Source organism: Dicentrarchus labrax, unplaced genomic scaffold (genome assembly GCF_905237075.1).
Source record: "Dicentrarchus labrax unplaced genomic scaffold, dlabrax2021, whole genome shotgun sequence".
Classification (NCBI taxonomy): domain Eukaryota; kingdom Metazoa; phylum Chordata; class Actinopteri; family Moronidae; genus Dicentrarchus; species Dicentrarchus labrax.
Genome location: NW_026136706.1, coordinates 20,604,097 through 20,622,959, shown reverse-complemented (window position 1 = coordinate 20,622,959; position 18,863 = coordinate 20,604,097). Strand labels below are relative to the sequence as shown.

General features: G+C 42.1%; 1 protein-coding gene across 7 annotated transcripts in view; it reads right to left on the bottom strand.

Moving 5' to 3' along the window:
- Window positions 1–5,358: 5,358 nt before the first annotated feature.
- Window positions 5,359–18,863, bottom strand: part of tbc1d4 (TBC1 domain family, member 4) — a 28,084-nt gene continuing 14,579 nt past the window's right edge. For 2 of the 7 annotated variants that reach the window (XM_051403065.1, XM_051403064.1), the window contains exons 13-23: window positions 18,556–18,708; window positions 16,153–16,310; window positions 14,777–14,971; window positions 13,135–13,296; window positions 12,824–12,982; window positions 12,439–12,539; window positions 12,197–12,340; window positions 10,818–10,977; window positions 10,477–10,646; window positions 8,889–9,065; window positions 5,359–8,142 (exon numbers count right to left, since the gene is read on the bottom strand). In XM_051403065.1, the coding sequence (XP_051259025.1) occupies window positions 7,912–8,142; window positions 8,889–9,065; window positions 10,477–10,646; window positions 10,818–10,977; window positions 12,197–12,340; window positions 12,439–12,539; window positions 12,824–12,982; window positions 13,135–13,296; window positions 14,777–14,971; window positions 16,153–16,310; window positions 18,556–18,708 (1,810 nt within the window). In that variant the 3' untranslated portion in view covers window positions 5,359–7,911. The other 5 variants (XM_051403066.1, XM_051403068.1, XM_051403069.1 and 2 more) reach the window with 4 other exon arrangements.

The following is an 18,863-nucleotide window of genomic DNA, read 5'->3' as shown; positions in this document are numbered from 1 at the left end:
AGTGGGAAATCAACCTCTAAGTATCACAGATAGTATCACAGGAAATGGAATAGAGAGGTACAGGGGCGGAAGGGAATGGGTAGAAATAGGCTATGTGAAAAGGACCAGGTGATGAGCTCCTGAGAGAAAAACGAAGGAAGGCAATGAAAAGTTACGGGTAGGAAGAGACAGTCAGAGAAATATAAATGACGGAAAAACAGAACTCAGAAACGCAGGGTGTTGATTATCTCCTGTTCACATTAGAGCCCACACAGACCATTAGATGTGAGCCCAGCTTGAATCAATTTGGAAATTATCTATTCAAGAAAATCTTGAGTGGCAAGCACACAGCACTCAGCCTTTTACCAACACAATACTGGTTGTTTTCATGTCATCTTGATGGCAGAGAGTGGGGAGGTGAAGACATGCGAGGGTGCTGTGTCTTAGTTAAGGCGGATGGACAGGTGGGAATAGTGGCAGAAATTAGGTCAGCAAATATTATAAAAGGGTGTGGCGTTGTTTTGGAAACAATGTAGGAGAAAGGGAGGGAGAGAGGGAGGGAGATCTGGAACGAGGGAGGGATGGAGGAGGAGTGGAGTGAGGCTGGCACTAATGACGGGTGCGCCCAGGGCCACACAAGTACAGCTGTCTCCCCTCCCAACTTCAGCAGTGTCAGATCAGCATAATAAAACCCAGTGTGTTAGTATGTGCTCGCAGGAACAGCTGGGTGGCCTGGCAAAAAGAAAAAAAAAAGTGAACAAGGGAGAGGAGAATTGTGCATCACCAGATCCTATCATCTCTGCCTTGAGCTTGTGGAGTTTCGTGAACAAATCCCTGCGATGCTCAGGGAGACTTAGGTTTAGAAAGGAGCTTGTGATGGTGAACACTTAAAACCTCTGGCGGCCTCTGCATGGACAAATCACTTTACTTTCATCGAGTTTCCAGAGGCTGACGTCAGAATGTGTCCAGAGTGCACTGAGTCACACACATGCAGGCTCTGCTCACCACCTTCTCTTTGTGTTTGTGCCCTTGGTGGCCTTGTGAAAATTATGTACGTACACACATTGAATGATGTCAGAAGTACTTCTCCAACCGCACCTCACACCCTGAGTCCCTTATCGCTGATATCATACACCCAGGTCGGACAGGGCTTAACCCTGAATACACAAACAGATAAAGTCAGCTCAGAGACGGTCTATACTGGACTTGATCTTTACATATTATTTGCACTTTTATTGGACGGACCTACATGTAGGAGGATATCTGCCTGTCTGACTCACTCCTTGTCTGTCTGACCACCCCCTCCTTCTAGCCTGCCAGCACTCTCTTTGTGTCTCTCGCTGTCTCTTTCTCCTCCTCTCTCGCCTGTGTTTGTCTTAATCATTGCTGAGGTGATGTGGGCCAGGCAGAGCCACTGGATAATGTGATTAGAAGGGGCTCAGGCGCAAAGTCTCTTCTCTGATCGTTCCGGTCACCTGGGACTACAGTCACATTTGTCGGGGATCTCCAGGTGGAGAATGGCCTGTATAAGACCTTCTTGTTACTTACAGTGTTTGAGCCTCACCTCACCCCTTTTTAGCCTTATTTTTAGACATTTTGTGTGCACCAGCCAGGCCTGAGATGTTTGGGAGCACGGCCATGCGGCATAGAAACCAGAGGGAATAGAGGGTTTGGGCAGCATGTGCATGTGTGTGTACATACATATATATTTGCAATCCCCATGTGTGCGTACGTCTAAAGATACTGAGTGTGTTTTTCAGGCCTCCAGAGGCTACACAGATGAATGAAGCATTGGATCAGGTAAGCCGGGCGATACTCCCCAGCATGTGCTGCAGTTGGCCCCAGGGGATTTTGAGTAGTGTGTCTGCCAGGCCGCTGGGGGAGGAGGTGAGGAGAGGAATAGTGGCTCTCGTCAAGAAAAAGATGAAGAAGGTTTAGACATGACAGGAGTGTTATTAATCACAAGATTCTCCAGGCAGTGTTCATGGATCTACCTTGGTCTCGATGGAAGGAACCAAAGAAACGGACTGGACCAGTCATGGGAATAGGAAGTGTGTGTGTGTGTGTGTGTGTGTGTGTGTGTGTGTGTGTGTGTGTGTGTGTGTGTGTGTGTGTGTGTGTGTGTGTGTGTTTAGTTCGGTGATTCTTCTGTGGCTTCATTATTGCCCAATTGCCTATTTCGTCTGCCGTTCCTGGCTCTGGCCATTTACCATAAGCCCCTCTGGCAGCTACATCCATGACAGGTACAGGGAGAGAAAAGCACTCTGTAGGAAGCAAATCTGTCACTGTGCTAACTAAAACATGTCAGTGTGGTGGTGCTGTGTGTCTAGGTGCACACTTTTGCATGCCTGTGCAGTGTGGATAGCTGATTGGAATCCAGGGCTGCTATAGTGAAGAATTTATTTAATAGCTTTAGAGAAGGAAAAGACAAGGAAGGAGCTTTGAAAGAGCTGGAGCAGCCGGTGTATCAGTAGGAGGGGTGAGGGGGAAAGATGGGGAGAGAAATCAAGGCACAGCTAAACTAAGAGACATGGTGAAATGCATGTGTGTATGTGTGTGTGTGTGTGTGTGTGTGTGTGTGTGTGTGTGTGTGTGTGTGTGTGTGTGTGTGTGTGTGTGTGTGTGTGTGTGTGTGTTCCTGGCCTCAGGGGAGCCAACTCCTCTCTCTGGACTAGACTGAGCCCACCTGAGTCTCTCTCCCACCCCTCCAGCTGTTCTCCCTCTCCACCTTCAGACCATCAGCCTTATCTCCATCCTCTAAATTCAGCAACTCCTCATCTCTGTCTGCAACTTTAAGCTTGGTGCCGCGATTTACTGTACAGTGCTGATGTATTTCTGCAGTTGTATAATGCTTGCCTTTTTGCCTTCGACCACATTATTGATTTGAATTGCATATAATCCTGCTGAAAAGTAAACGTTGAGCCGTTGAATAGATATTGAACTGTAATGCTTTGTACTGATGGCTGTGGCCCAGTGTTTTCTACTGATTCAACTCCAGCTTTTGGGCTGCGCCACAAGCAGAGCTGTATGAATTCCCATATAAGGCAGGAGGACCCTTCCTAACCTTCTCCCTCCTCCTCCACTCTCCCTCTTCTTCCCCTTCACTCCTTCATTGCAACCAGCTCACACTGTCAGCTCACGCTTTCCTTTCTGAAAGCGGTCTAATGCCCTTAAGACACACACACATAGGCAAATATCTTATAGAGAGCTGTCTGAGAACAATAGTTGTGTGTCAAACACCGGTGGTTCTTTCTGTTTGAGTACTGATACTTGTTATTTTGTGTTTTCAGGCTGTCAATCACTGAAATACCTGTCTGGACATCTGCAATGCTGTATCTTCTGTAAGCTCCACAAAACAGTAAATATTAAAGCTTCATATTGAGCCTCACAATTCCAATGGGAGGGACAAGGAGAGCGGGAAGCGGAGTGGGAGGTAGAGATGGATTGAAAGATGCAGATATGAAGACGGAGGAAGAAAAAAAACACAAACAGAGCTGATAAGACCTTCGGCAGAGGAAGTGTCGTTCTCAGCCGATCCCCAGTGGACTCCCAGCATCCCACTCTTCCCCTGCTGCAGGATGTAACCTCGTGTGGGAATACGTAAGGAATGTGGCCCCTTTTGTTTAGTGTGCGATAGGCTCCTGGTTGGCGGCATTTGTGTGTCTTATGTGTGACAAGCTCCAGGCTTGGCAGAGGGTGATCAGAGCAACACTCAACAGTCCTTTCTGGGTAAGACCCTCCTAGGAAAACAATGACTGGTCTTATGGCTGCTATCTTTCAAAGCTCCTCCTTGGCTGACGGAGCTGTTGATGGGCTCTCACTGTGGTTCATATTCACAGACTAAATATTGAACAAAGGGCTAAGAAGGCAACTATATCAGTGGTTCCCAACCATTTTTGTCTGATGTACCACAAAAGTCAGATTAACTCACATGTCATCAACACCACCTTGCATGTTCCAAGTGTTCATCTGAATAGTTTTTTTTAAAAGGTCCTGTGTAGGATTTAGCAGTGAATTTTCAGACTGGAACCAAACGAGAACCACTCGCCTTCCAAGCGTGCATGAGAAGTATGGTGGCTGCAAAGCGAAAGAAGAGAAAGGCCCATTCTAGAGTCGGTATGGGTTTTTTTTCCCATTCTGGGCTACTGTAGAAACATGGCGGTTCAACATAGCGAACTCTGTAGAAGAGGACCCTCTCCCTCTGTAGATAAACTGGCTGAAGTAACAAAACACAACAGTTGTTCAAGTGATTATACACAAATACAAAACAAAAATACTGGATGTAATTGATAAATTCTATTAAAGTAGTGTTTCAATAATCTTTATATCCAACTGAACTGTTTCAGTTTAGTTTGCGTTCATACTACATGGCACGACATTTCAACCAGTTTCTGCTACTTCTTTTAGTTTGCTAGTTTAACCATAGCAAACTAAAAGTAATAAAGCTAACTATTTTAACAGTTCATCCATCACTTCTAGCTATCCATTTTAAGTATTCATCCATTACTGTTTGTTCACTATTTAAAATTTCCCCAGTAGCCTACTTTTAGCTACTTACTACTTTATTTTAACCATTTATTCATTAGGCCTATTTTTTAGCTTTTTCACTATTTATCCATTACTTTTCACGTTAGCTATATGTTTCAATCGTTTATCCATTACTTTTAGCTATCTATTTAAGTATCCATCTGTTGCATAAACAGTTAACAAACAGCCTACTTTAAGCCGTTTACTCATTACTTTTGACCATCTTTTTTAACCATTTATTCATTACCTTTAACTTTTTCACTATTTATCCATGACTTTTAGCTTACTGTTTAGACTTGCTAACTCACTGGATAGCTCATTTTTACACATAGTTGCAACACATAGTAGTGACTTTCCCCTGGTTGATCACTGATCTTCATCAAAGTGGTTTCATCAAACAAACTTAGCTGTGTGCAAAATTGATATCTTAATTTCATTTTAATAAACTGACATTTTTTGTATATATTTCATCAGAAGTCAAGCATGTGAAGAATATTATTTAATTCACTACATTATAGCTAATTCATAAATGTACACTGGGTTGAATGCTTCACATATATTGTAAAGGGTACAATCTCACAGAGGATTTTTTTTTTTCCCACTGGAGACCTGTGGTTCTCTTTGCCCAAGGCACTAACAAAAGTACAACTCTTGAAAGGCCTTTAAATAGACTCTAAAACTGTCGAAGTCTACCTTGGCCTTTTACGCAATAATACGTCTACACACACAGACCATTTCAGCTTGAGGCTACGTCCTGCACTTGAAGTGCTACCTTGTAGAGCAGTAAAGGAACATCATTTCTTTATGAGCGCTTACTGAGCAGGAAAGACATTCTGACATGAGTAGACAGAAAACAAGGCAAGGTGAAGTTTATTGAAGAATTCATGACAGTTTCTTTGCTTTTGTGTAGCCCTCATCTTGACAGAAAAACAACCCATCTATTATTAAGTGTTTTTCTTTAAAACACAGTGATACAAGCACTATTTAGTAGTCAGGACAGAGAGCACCTGATGTAAAATACGGACGTGTCGCTGACCACGAGGATGTGCTTAACATTAGATATTCACAAAATCTCATATCTCCGATTAATGGAGAATAAAGGCCATCATTAACTTTTGGCACAAAGGAATACATTTAGAATGATGAGTAAACAAGTGTGTCAAGTTTTTACTGCCAGTATTGGGTATCATTTCAAGCTTTTGGTTTAGTACAAATCTGAAGAATGCTAAAAAGGTGTAGTGACCATAAAGTTATCACATTCAACATACAGTACATCACAGCATTTTGGATGACTTCATTCAATTTGCATTCACTCATTTTTGAAAAGCAACCACATCTTTGGTTCAACAGTCAATTTATATGATGCACAAATACTGCAGATAAGCAAAAGAGGCAAAGAGAGACAGGAAAGCTGTGTAGGACTTCAAAATGAGTTGTTCGATATGTTTCACTTTCTAATCTGGAATCCCTGCCGTTTGGAGGTCATTATTTCTCTATTATTTATGAGACGTTTGGTGCAAACCCTTACAATGTCATCTCAATTAAGAGAAGATTTCACCATGACAGGGAACGTCAAGCCCGATTTATCAACCTATTCAACTTTATGTGAATTACTGTAGCTCCTTAGCAAAAGTAGTCAAGTGCTCTGGGTTTATGCAAATACACAGGATGCTAAACATAAAGATAATGCAGTGTATGCCAAAGGATATGTCAGCTTGGACTAAAGTTTGAGAATAAAAACTTTACACTGAAAGCCACAATTGTGTTACCACAACTTGTCACCAAGGACAGGAAGACTGATAGACACTTTTAGTAAGTACTTTTTTCATGATAGACATCACCTTGGGTTTAATGTAAGGGTGTTTTATGAAAGCGGAGTAAAGCCCAGGACTGTTTTGCTTTCAATCAGAACTGGCAATGGTGAGTCAGACATGGAGGAGGGATAAAACAAAACAGAGGAGAAAGCCAGGGACACTCTTTCAACTCATTTGAACTGTCTGCCCATACAGTCAGCCAGTTCACTGCACAATTTGTGTGTATGAGAGTGTGTGTGTACATACACCGTACATATTACCCAGTAACAGGAGAGACTCGTCCCCACTCAAAAGGAAAGTGACTGGTTTCGAAGTTCTTATTTTCGTTGCAGTTTCTCTCCTCACCTAAACACTTGAGTTTCACTGCAAACAAAAAAATGACTGTGTGACCAACAGCGATGCAACTGAAGATACGTGTTGCCTTGAACTCATGAGCCAAACAACACTAGTTGCTTGTAGTCCCACATTCAAGAACTACAGGAAGAGAGAATGTTGCTAGTTTTGTCACACCTCGAGTTGACAAAAACAAAAATGTCTTGACTTTTAGAACCGAAGCATGTGCTGTACATTCAGATCACTCCTCCACCATAGGTCTGTTTTTCGGTGCCTCCTGGGGAGCGTGAACTATGCTTCAGTGTCTGAATGTGGTGCTAAAAGGAGGCGACACCGCGGTCAGTCACACAGGAAACTGAGAAGGCAGACGACCTCACATCCTGCCTGAGCTTTGGAAGAAACACTTCCTCCTCAAAAGCAGCAAGTGCAATTATTAAAGATGTCTCACGTGAAGGCAGTGGTGCTGTGCTGAGAGATGAGCAGCAAGATACTACAAATGTATGCTGAAATTTAAAGCCTAACATGGCAGACGTGCACCCAAATGTCTCTGATGTGAAAAACAGATGATCTTTGGAGGGAAATTACATTCACAAAAAATTCAAGTGAATAAAAGGAAAAAACAAAACAATGCAAATACTCTGAGGCAGAGTTTCTATCACAGACACAAGTTCAAAAACAACAAAAATGATGGGGCATCAACTCCAGGATCATATACACTGGTAATGGCTATAAGTTGAACCTGAGGTCCAAAGGATTGTTTGCCAACAGGCACCTTCTGTTCAATGCTTTTGTGGTGCTACTGAGACTGGTAGTAAATAAATCAAGGCAGTGTTCAAAGAGATTTGCAGAGGCAGACACATTTCTTACTCGTGTCAATCTAGAAAATTCCCCTGTGATTACCAAAAAGATCTGAATAGGGAGGCATGTTTTGCATCTTGATCTCACCTTTAAACTGGCAGTGAAACAGATGAGACAGAACAGCAGCTTTGATGCACTGACGGAACAGTCTGTTTGCTAATATAACTGAAACCATCCTCCCACCACTCTATTATATGCTGACAAATATCACGTAGATATTTCCCAAGCAGTCTGCATGTCTCAAGTCCAGACATCACACATTTACAAAACACTGCTACTCTTGTGCAGCTGTACAACAATAGCTGTGGGTCTCAGCAGCCTTCCACTAGAGTACTCGTCATTCGTTCACTTCAGTGTCTGCCTGTGCGTCTGCCCAGAGCAGCAAGCCCCCTGGTTGCCATCAGGGCTTCTTGGCTGCATTTTTGGCTTTCCCGTTGGGTCCTGTTTTGATCTGGGTCATCTCCACATCTGTCAGGGCGTCAGGGGGAAGGCAAGAGCGCATGCGTTCAATGGTCTTCTGGTAAGCTGCCCTCTCCTGCTCCAGAGAGCGAATCATGTGCTTCATTTTGCTCTCCCGAGAAAGGAAGTTCTCTACGCTTGTCTCCAGCGTCTGGATCTTCTGCCGTGCAGCCTGGAGGACGCAGACATTGAACCTCGGTAAATACAGGGTACGTTCAATGACATACATTTGGACAGGGGGGTAAACAAAAAGCACAGAGGCTATACATTGTGAGAACTCAACTAGAAGTCAGCACTACTGTGATTTTGTACCAGGATCATAGCACAAAAGCTCAAAATAGCAAACAAATAGGATTGCAGTTCATACAGAATCCATAATCCACATTTAACAAGTGTAACTCACTTGGCAAATGCTGTAATAAATGCAGTTATCCAATACCATAGGTCATAGTCCACAAAATGTTCAGATGTGAGAGCAGCTCTTTGATCCTCATTAGTATGAGAAGCATCAGGTGTGACTTCAGCAGTCCTACTGCACAGATTCACAAACTACTAATCAAAATGTTTTAAGAGTATTTGGAGAGCATATAGTGTTCAGTCCCTTTGTCTTGCTTTCATTTTCATTGTGTTTTTAAGTTGTGTTTTAGTGCCATCTATGGGTAGTCTAAGACACTATCAGTTGCAACTTCTCTCTCTGGATCTCTAAATAAATATGACAGAGCCGTTCACCAATCCATCAAAAGGACTTTTATATTAAACTGACCAATGACTTAAATACCTCCAATTGATCAAGCATTAACATAATGAATACCATTAGAAATTATATACCGAGCATTTGCTGTGGTTTCAAATCAAAATAATATATTAATATGGATGAAAGGCAATAAATGACAAGAGTGGTCTGGTTGTCTTCCTTACCTGAAGTTTTTCCAGCAGGTCCATGTTCTGTTTCTTCAACTGCACATTCGTCTTTTCTAGTTTGTCGAGCCGGTCCGAGTCATCAGGCAGCGGTCCGGCATCTAACATCTCATCCTGCAGGACATGGTACTCCACCTCGTATGCATGCAGCTGCTTGGTGATGTCCATTTCCATTACCTGGCAAACAACAGGTTACACAGTGAGACAGATGCCATCAACTTTTTAGTAAGTATACATTTGTGAGCAACTGTGAAATATTTACAGTAGGAACATATGGGCTGGAAGTTAAGTGGCACAAACCTTGTCCTTTAATGTTAATTTAATGTTTAAAGTAAACGTTTCAACAGTGTTCTTATACATTTAAATGGGACTGAAAGTATGTTTCTTGTGACTGTGGCTAAACATATACAGCAACAGTATTTTTGCTTGGAGGTACTGTAATAGATAATTCATCTACAATACGCTCCAAATACACATTCAATAAAAATGTTAAGTCTTATTTGCAATAAATCAAAAAATTACGCTTTTTTGATGTGGTTTTCATCTGCTCTCATCTCCAGATTTATTTAAACCTTTATTTAAATAGGTAGTCTCATTGAGATTATGATCCCTTTTCAAGAGACACCTATTTAAGAAATAAACATAGACAGTTTAAATATGGACAGGCACATAGGGGAAAAAAACACCACACACATACAAGTTATATTAGTTTCACATTGGGAATTTTAGATGGTACAATGGTATTCCAACTAGCAAACTAATCTAATCAATCTAATATCCAGCCAGATAGACAAGTATTTATAGCACTCAATAATTTCAATTTGAGAACCTTGAGGAGTATGGACAGGGACAAGAGGCTGGATACTCATAAGTGACCTTGGGAATAGAATTTAAAACAAGCTTATGTTTAGAGAGACAAGAGATATATGAAATGCATTAAAAGCAGACTATATATTTACGATGGTCAGATTCAGAGAAGAGCATACAATAAACATTGAAATAACCTTACAATTATTTTACATTACAATAATAGAGAACCCTTGTGGGACACCTGTACCAACCTCAAGAGAATGTTTTTCTAGTAAAACATTATGTTCAAGAGAATCTAAGGCTTTAGACAGGTTTATAAGAAGTGCAGCACCGTGTTGATGTGATGACAAAGTGCCATGGCATAATCCTGACTGCTAAGGTTGTAATGTTATATGTATGTTGTAATTGTCTATAGAAACAGCTGAGCGTTCACTAGGCACTCCACGATTTTTGCTAAGTAAGACCATTATGTACTTGCACCCCTTTATTATGTAAGGTGCAACTTCGGGTTTAAACTGACCAGTTTCCTAGAAACCTCACTTTGGCTTACAGGAAAATGCATTGCTAGAATGGTGGATATTTGATGAAAAACCTACAGATGGAGTGCATTAAAGGCATGGAAGTATGAATTATATCAGGCTGATGTGGACTAACTGAATTGACAGTGCCAATAAGGTTTACTGGATCTTTAACTACATGACACATTTTTCATTATTACAAGGATCCGGAAGCTCAATAGGGACTGTTTTTAATACTATTTCAACCTCCCATTCTGTACCTTTGCAATGGTCTGCTCCATCTGTGTGAGAGTGAGGGCTGGAAGTGTAGTTTTCAGATAGTCCACAATGCTCTCAAAGCTGTCACACTCCACTATCTCCCCCTCATGGCTGCTCAGCAAACAGAGGGCCACTTTAAAGATCACCCCGGTCCCCTGGACAAATACAAAATCTGAAAGAAAAAAGCACAGGAACAGCAATAAAAACACTAATGCTTTAAACACTTTTCCTTCAAGCTGTAATTATTACGAGGCTATTTAAATGTCATCCTCTTTTGTAAATGGCACTGTGCTGATAAGCATTTGTGTGTCAGCATACACAGGGCACTATTCAAAAAACATACCAAAGATGCGGGACACAAAGTTGAGGGGGAACTGTGAGGCGAAGAGAGTGAGGAACCACGGCGCTGCGTAGAGGCTCGGGCTGATCTCGTGCTCCTCGAAGTGATTGTACAACTCACGATGGTAGTCATGTAAAAGTCTGGAGAGCTGGTACATCTGAATCTGTGATGACACAGACAGTGTGCACAGGGGCATAAACAGACACATTCAAACAGATAATAGACACACAGGTCAAAACATGCTGAGCCAGAACAAACTGGTATATCTGGATCTGCAGGAGACAATGTATTACAGGGCATTCTAAGAAATACTAGCTGGCAAATGAACCTTTACCCAAGCAGGGAAGTCCTTAAGTATTACCAGTGTTGTTTTAGAGACTTGCTGAGACACGCATCATGGCCAAGTATTTAACCAGCAATACAAACTCCCTAACAATGTATTACAGTGATCCTGACAAGTGCTACAGTGAAATGCACAGCCAACTGAAAAAAGAGAAGCAGAAGTTAGCTCAAGCTAAAATTAGACTGTTATCAGTCTCACAATTTCCTGGCCGTTACAAAGAAGATAAGTAATATCTTTACCTCCTCCTACTGAACCCCTGCACAGAGAAAACAGCACAAATTCCTCCCGTCTTTGCAACCTTTGGATTTGTCTAAAGCGCACAGAACTGCAGTGTAGAGAGAACCAAAGAGGCAATTCCGTGGCTAAATGGCTACCTGATGTAGATTAAACATTACCACGCCTGCTGATGCTTCCACCACGGTGAGGTCAGCTGATGTTTAACTGAAGCTAACAGAGCAGGCATACAGGTGTGGTTTGAAGTGGAGGTGGAGACACACACTCTTTGCTCTTGCTCACTAATAACCCTTACCAGTCCAGTGTGTTTGTAATTCAGATTCTGTTTGTAATAGGTTGGAAACCTACTGTACATATACCATAACATTCAAATTTAAAGCAAGTATTAAGTGATTATAGCTCTTTTATTATTCCAAACTGAAATGCTCCAATCATGAGCCTAAGTTTGTCCTAAGCCTTGGTCAGATCAGTTGGAGGAGGTGTAGGGAGGTATTGGCTTGCATTGCTGTCTATCACAGTGTCTTTTTTGATACTAACAGTGGGGGGCACCAGAGTTGAAATTCTATTCATCATGGCTTCAATGTTCTGTTTTTCTCTGCAGTTCCACTTTATTAAGCAATCGGGTTAAAGCTGTAATTTGGCTCTAATTAGATTTTTGGGAAATTGAATGTTGGTGCTAATCACGTCTGATGTTGAGCCCTAAATTAAATCTTGTAGGAATTAAATGTAGAGGCTTCTGCAGCTAAAATGTTACCACATAGTAATCACATTCCTCATATTGTAATTGTAACATTCATGTACTGACCTGCAGAGAGACCATGTCAGGTCTGTACTGTTGCCTGATGCCGAGGTCATACATGAGGTACTTCAGCATGTCAAAGGCCTGTTCTTCGCTCATGTGCAGCAGCAACACTCCAGCCACAAAGCTGATACCCTGGCAGTAGCCCACCTGTGTCGCACAAAAAAAGGGAGCACACAATATGAACATATGGCCTTATAGTGATGCACTGTGGGGGAAAGGAAACAGGATTGCGGTATGTACTGTACCTCTGTATCCAGCAGAGAATAGGCTTTCAGGAGGTTGTAGAGGGAAAGCTGCCCTGCGCCCAGCTGGGCTGAGAAGTACTGGTGGGTGGGGAAGGTCCGGCCTGAGCAGGGAGACACAGATAATAATAATAATAATACATATAAACAGTTACTAAATGTGCATAGTTTCTTATATAGAATCATAGAATTTTGTAATTTGTTGTAATTTATTTTTTTGGTCTACTAATAATACTACTAAAAGCTGTCCTAAAAATTCCTAAAAACTTCTTTGACATTCAGTACCCTGAATAATTTCCCCATGCCTAAAATATAAAACAGTCAAAATCCATGACTTTTCTTTGTTCTCCATGACTGTGGGAAGCCCTTTTTACAATTGTGTGCACACCTAGATCCACCAGAATAGCATGCTGCTGTGCAGTGAGCTGCTTGAGCAGGTCATGGTAGGTGGTGTCCGGGGCCTGCTGACGCTGGGGCAGTCTGTGACGCAGCCGATGCTGATGGGAAAGGAGCAACCAGACCTCCCCACGCCTGCTCTTGGGAACACCTGCACATAAAGACGGAGACTACATGTGTTCATCCAAAACGTCACACATGAACCGGTGTATGAAGAATTATAGATATACAACACATATCAACCCCGTTCTCTTAGTTTCTTCAAATTAAAAATGTATACACACGCACACACAGATCTCTCACCTTGGCAGAGTGCACGATAAATCTCCTCCTTGTCTTGTGGGACTGTCGTTCTGCCTGGGGCCGTAAGTTTTCTCTCCCACAATGCCTGCGCATCTTTGGAGCACTGGCCCACTTCCTGGTAGTTCAGCTTCATCTTGCGGATGTGCAGCTCATCTCGGCTCGCTACAACACAATCAGAACAAAAAGAGATGAAAGAAAATTAGAAAAGATTCTCTTGTCGCACGAGGAAATCAAGAACTTATAAGCCCTTCTGATTTTGCTTTTATAAAACAGCAATGTAGCGGATTAAAAGACGTCAGATTTGAGAGCAAGGGTAGATATAGTCCCTAACACCTTTTGTCACCAGTTACCATGAAAAGCCTACCACGTAAACACAGGCCACAATACCCCACATTAACACCAAAGATCCATCGTTATTAAGCTGGAAACATGGAGAAGCTACATCAAGATAGTGGGGAGAGGTACCAAGGACAAAAGAAACAAAAAACAGCATAAAGTATGAGAGTAGCTGAACATGCAAACAAAAGAGGCTGAACTGAATGAATACTATAACAAACACCCGAAATCATGCAAAAAACATCTATCTGCTTTGATCCCAGGGGCTCCCTTTATATCGCTTACCTTCTATTGAAAACGGTTATTCACAGTTAGGTCCTCAGACCAGCATTGGTGTCATAGTAACAAAAAAGGGAAAGAGATGTGTTGGTATAATATAGAAATATAAACGCTACACATGCATCCCAAGGGAAGAAAAACAATCTCTCCCCTTTCACTCCTTTTCTCTGAGACCAACGCAGTAATGTTCTGTGCTGTTTTCTTGTGCATTATTTGAGCTAGGGCATGCATAGAAATGGCACACATAATTTACCAAGTGTGGAAGATGCTTTTTTGATAATGAAGAAGTTAATTAACTGTCCCAAAGGGTCTCTACTTCCTCCTCTCCACTCCATTCCTCCTCTTGCCTGTTAACTTCCTGTTAAGAGTCAAGTGCTTGTAAGGGGGAGGAGATGAAAGAAGGAGTGCTGAAAGTGTGCTTTCGGATGCACCCTGAATAACCTGGGCCAATAGAGGGCGATATTTCCAAATGTTATTTCAACTGTTACTGTTGGTTTTTTCCCCCATACATGGACTTTAGCCTACCGAGTGTTTGTATATCTATATTTGTGTATCTGCATGTGTTCATATGTGTGTGTATATAGCTGTGCTCCAGAATCTCAATCCAAGATGGCAAAATTTGACCTCTCAAAATAAACCTAACCTAACTCTGAGCACTTCTATCCCTGTCCACACTCATAAAGCTTCAGTTAAGACTTTAAGTGCGTGGTGAGGACTGCGTGTGAAACTTTCATGACAGGTGAGAAAGGGGACAGGAAAGGAAGTTACCACTGTAATAAATATCTTAACAACCTTCACAATAAGACCTAGTGTGAGCCGATTTGAACAAGAACAGCCCTGTGACAAATTATAAACACCACCAGTGTCTGCAGAGAAATACACTAAACATCAAAGAATACTGAGTGATCTAGCAGCAACAAGACTACGGACATCATGTTCTTCACATCTGTCATTCATGTGTCCAGGGAAAGGATTTGTTACAGGGTGATTATCATACTTTGTGTGCACAGTAGTAACTGCAACTCACCCTCCAGTCTCTGGTTCTCCTTTTCCATGCGCAGCAGTAGAATCTGCTGGTGGATGGCAGTCTTCCAGAGGGCCCGGTAGTCAGCTCCAGTCCTCTTAGGCCTCTCCCCCGACGGCAGCAGGCGCCCCAACGGATCCAGACTTGAGTCAAAGGCACGAGGAGAAAGAGGCAACAGCTCCTTGCCATCAGAGTGGTCTAAAACACAACATCCAAACACATCAATACAAAGTACATGTAGAAAAAAGATTTTTAAGTCCAAATTTCTTTCTGTGAACAATGAATCTAATGACTGTTTGTACTATGAAAGGGGTTGTCTGCCACGATTGGAGGACAGAGAATTATCACCCAACTCTGCAGCTCTACAGAGCTTTGCTAGCCCTTTTTTTAGCTTATTGTTTTGATTTTATTGCATATTTAATAATAATAATAATAATAATAATAATACATTTTATTTCTAAGCGCTTTTCTGGATACTCAAAGACACTTTACATAAAGATAACATAAAAACAGCAAAACAACATAGAATAGTAAAACACTAAAAAACACATCGGACTAAGCTAAACATTAAAAGCAATTTTAAAAAGGTGAGTTTTTGTCATTGATTTGACTGCTGGAAGGTCGGTGCAGTCACGGATTTGTTTGGGGAGAGAGTTCCAGAGGGAGGGGGCAGATACAGAGAAGGCTCTGTCGCCCCAGGTTCGGTGCTTGGTCCTGGGTGGTGGAGTCAGGAGGTTTGCTTCAGATGAGCACAGGCTACGGGGTGGATTGTGGCGGTGGAGCAGGTCAGTGAGGTAGGAAGGGGTCTGGTTATGGAGGGCTTTGTGTGTGAGGAGGAGGATTTTGCATATTTACTGTGTTGTCAAGTCTCAATAGTCTCACCGCTCTCATCAACCTGTCCCCAGTCGCAGCAGGCTGCTGAACGCTAACTTACCAGCAGACAGACAATGTCAGCAACTAGCTGGTGAAGAAAGCCAGAAGAAAGAGCCAGATATTTCATGCCTTGTTAATGCTGAGCATCTGGGAATAATCTTCTAGCTAAATTTTTAAGCTACCTTGAGTAAGATAAGATTATGCTTAAGGTAAGAAAACTGCCCATGAGAACAGGGAGGAGGATCACTTTCACAAGCTCCTTTATCAGTGTTTATCTGACAAAGATGAAGCTAAGAAATTCCTCTTTCCTTTCATTCCTTACTGCTTTTCCCATATAGGCATGTCATTTTAAAGCTGAGAGTTTAAGAATAGTTATTTGCCACAAGAATCAAATGTTCTCCCTGCCTTGTATTCATTTCCTATGCACTTGTGGATTATTCAGAGCGTATTCAATGTGCGTCATGTTGTGCCTCGCCTGAACTGCTTGAGGCATTGTATTACCAGACCTGGGTGCTGCATGGATGTAGATGTCTTGTTCATTGGTGACGCAACCCTCAGAAAGATCTTCTGTCTCCAGGAGACCCTGCGTGGGGTCGGAGGGAGACCTCCACTCACTGAGTCACTGCTGCAGCCAGACAGGGTCCTCTTCCTGCCTTCCCCATTGCTACGAAAAAAGACAGGCGCGTCACAGACACCCGATAGATGAGTCATGTATCACCTTACACCAACACTCTTTCAGCAGCTTTTACAAATGCAGACACACAGACACACACAGACACACACAGACACACACACAGACACACACACACACACACACACACACACACACACACACACACACACACACACATAAATCTAACCTCTCCTCTCAGAAACAACACAGGAAATATTACATACAAGTTTCTCTCTGAGCTGATGGAAAATGGAGGAATGGTCAAGGTGAATCTTAAACATATCGATGAATAACATACAGGCATTGACTGATTCCCGATGTTAATAAAGCAGAACATGGTGTTGTAGGTCACAATTAGTACTAAAATGACAACAAACATCAGCCAGCAAAACAGCCACAGCTGAGGGCCATGCATGCTTGTTCATTTTCTGGAAAAAGAAGTTGCTTTTGTTAGTAGAGAAGAAAATGTGGTTACTGAGCTGCTGCAGGTCCTGAAAAATGTTTACTGCCTCACGTTACTCATTAGGTTCACATTTATCAAGTCATAATATCCAGGCCTTAAAATTCACACCTGCCAACACAACAATGCAGACAATGTAGTGAACTTGGTAAGTGCTGAAACAAATCCTAAAAAAAGGTCCCCAAACAGAACCAAAACAATGGAAATAAAGAGCTTGGTCACACGTGGAAAGACATTGGGGGCAATGAGGTTAACCTGCTTTTTCGTGTTAACATACGAGCACAGTACGTGAGCACCAGTGAATTTTCATGTTACACATTTATTATATGACATATTGTATTTGTTCAAATTACATTGAAATCCTGTCACCAATGATTTTTTTGGGATATTTTTAGGTTTGTTTGTTTGTTTGGTTATTTTTAAGACAACCGCTTCTGCAAGTGAAAATTCAGGGTGAATTTTCATTTCAATCTTTGAATACACACATACGTATGCATATACCAAAGCTGTCAAGTGTGAAAATGAAGTTCAGGTTCTGAGTTCTGAGAGTTATTGATGAATCGTTTAAAGTTGAAATTGTATTTTTTTCTCCATTAAAGAAAAAGGCATTTTATGTAACTCATTAAGGATCACTTGATAGCTACAGTAGTCAATAAGCTTGGTCAGCACACAAGCATCCATCTGATCATGTGGATAGTGAAAAACAGGAAGTGACCTTTATTGAGACAAATGTCACTGAGAACATGTTTTAACCCTCTCAGCTGTTCTGCATACTTAACATCTGCCCTTTAACAGATTAAAATTAAATGTGTGATATATTACCTCTTACTCTGCCAGTAGAATCATAAAGAAAGTAATAGAAAAGACAGCACTAGCACAGGTGTAAAGTTATCTCATAGTATAACGGCTAAAGCAAATATGGCGTATTCAGATCTTAAAACCCAGCAGGTCGAAGCTTCAGCTTGACCTTCATCATCAGGTTCAACGTGTGCTGAAAAGCTTTTCTTCCTCGTTTTGCTGCATCAATGCAAGTGTGCAGAGGATTGGACTGCTGTCAGAGGAGAAAAACATCCAGTGGAAATGCCATTTTAGAATGGTCTGCTCCACTGAATCTCATTCATAATGGAAATGTTAACCTTTACTTTCTGCCATCCAGACACCTAGTAGAGTCTGTCATGGTAGCACTGCCAGAGAGGATACAGAGGCTCTCAAGCACACCGTGGTGTGCTTTCTGTTCTTGGCCATACTAAAGTTAGCTGACTGATTAGTGCAGTTGAGCAGTAACAATAACCTTTCAAAATAAGTGCATGACTGAACTGAGTCAGCATGATGCTTAGAGTTCCTAAGGCATCATGAACAGCACTGGTTAGAAAAGGCGATGGCACAAGTGTTAAAGTGCAGTTTATAAAGGCTGTAAACCCAGGTTAAACACAGTTTTGTTGCGCAAAACAGCTTAAAGTTCATGCAAAGACAACAAAAGAGGGGTGTATCAGCATCCCCTTCTACTTCTGAGCGAAACAGGAAGAGGGCGGGTCCAGCTGCAGAGACGATGGGGAAAAAAAACTGCTGGAAAGTATTTTACCAATAAAAAATTGCTATGGATAGAAAAGAGTACAGGGACAAAAGAGCTGGGTGTTAAAAGGTTTGGACAGCCAACACGTATGCCATCCCAGTAAAAACAGTCTGTCCCTCCCACACATCTCATCCCCTCTGTCCCTGGCTGATGCGTTGAGGTCTAAAAGCAGGGGGGGCTTTGCCTGAGCACCCCCCTCTCACCTCTTGAGGCTCCCACTGTCTGCCAGAGAACTCAGGGAGCCCAGTGAGCCCTGGTAAATGCTTTTCAGGAAAGTGGGGGCGGAGAAGGAGGAGGGGAGGCTGAAGGAGGACTCGCTCTCCGAAACACTGCGCGTTCTCGAGATAGCCACGGGACTGGGCGAGCCAAACACGAAATGCCCACAAATAAAAAACAAAACAAACACATTACACAAAAGAAAGAGCTTCTGGTCAGACCACAGAAAAACAGAGGAACTCATGAGCGATCAAAACAGTGACAGGAAACTTGTGATGTTATTGTTCAAGGACAG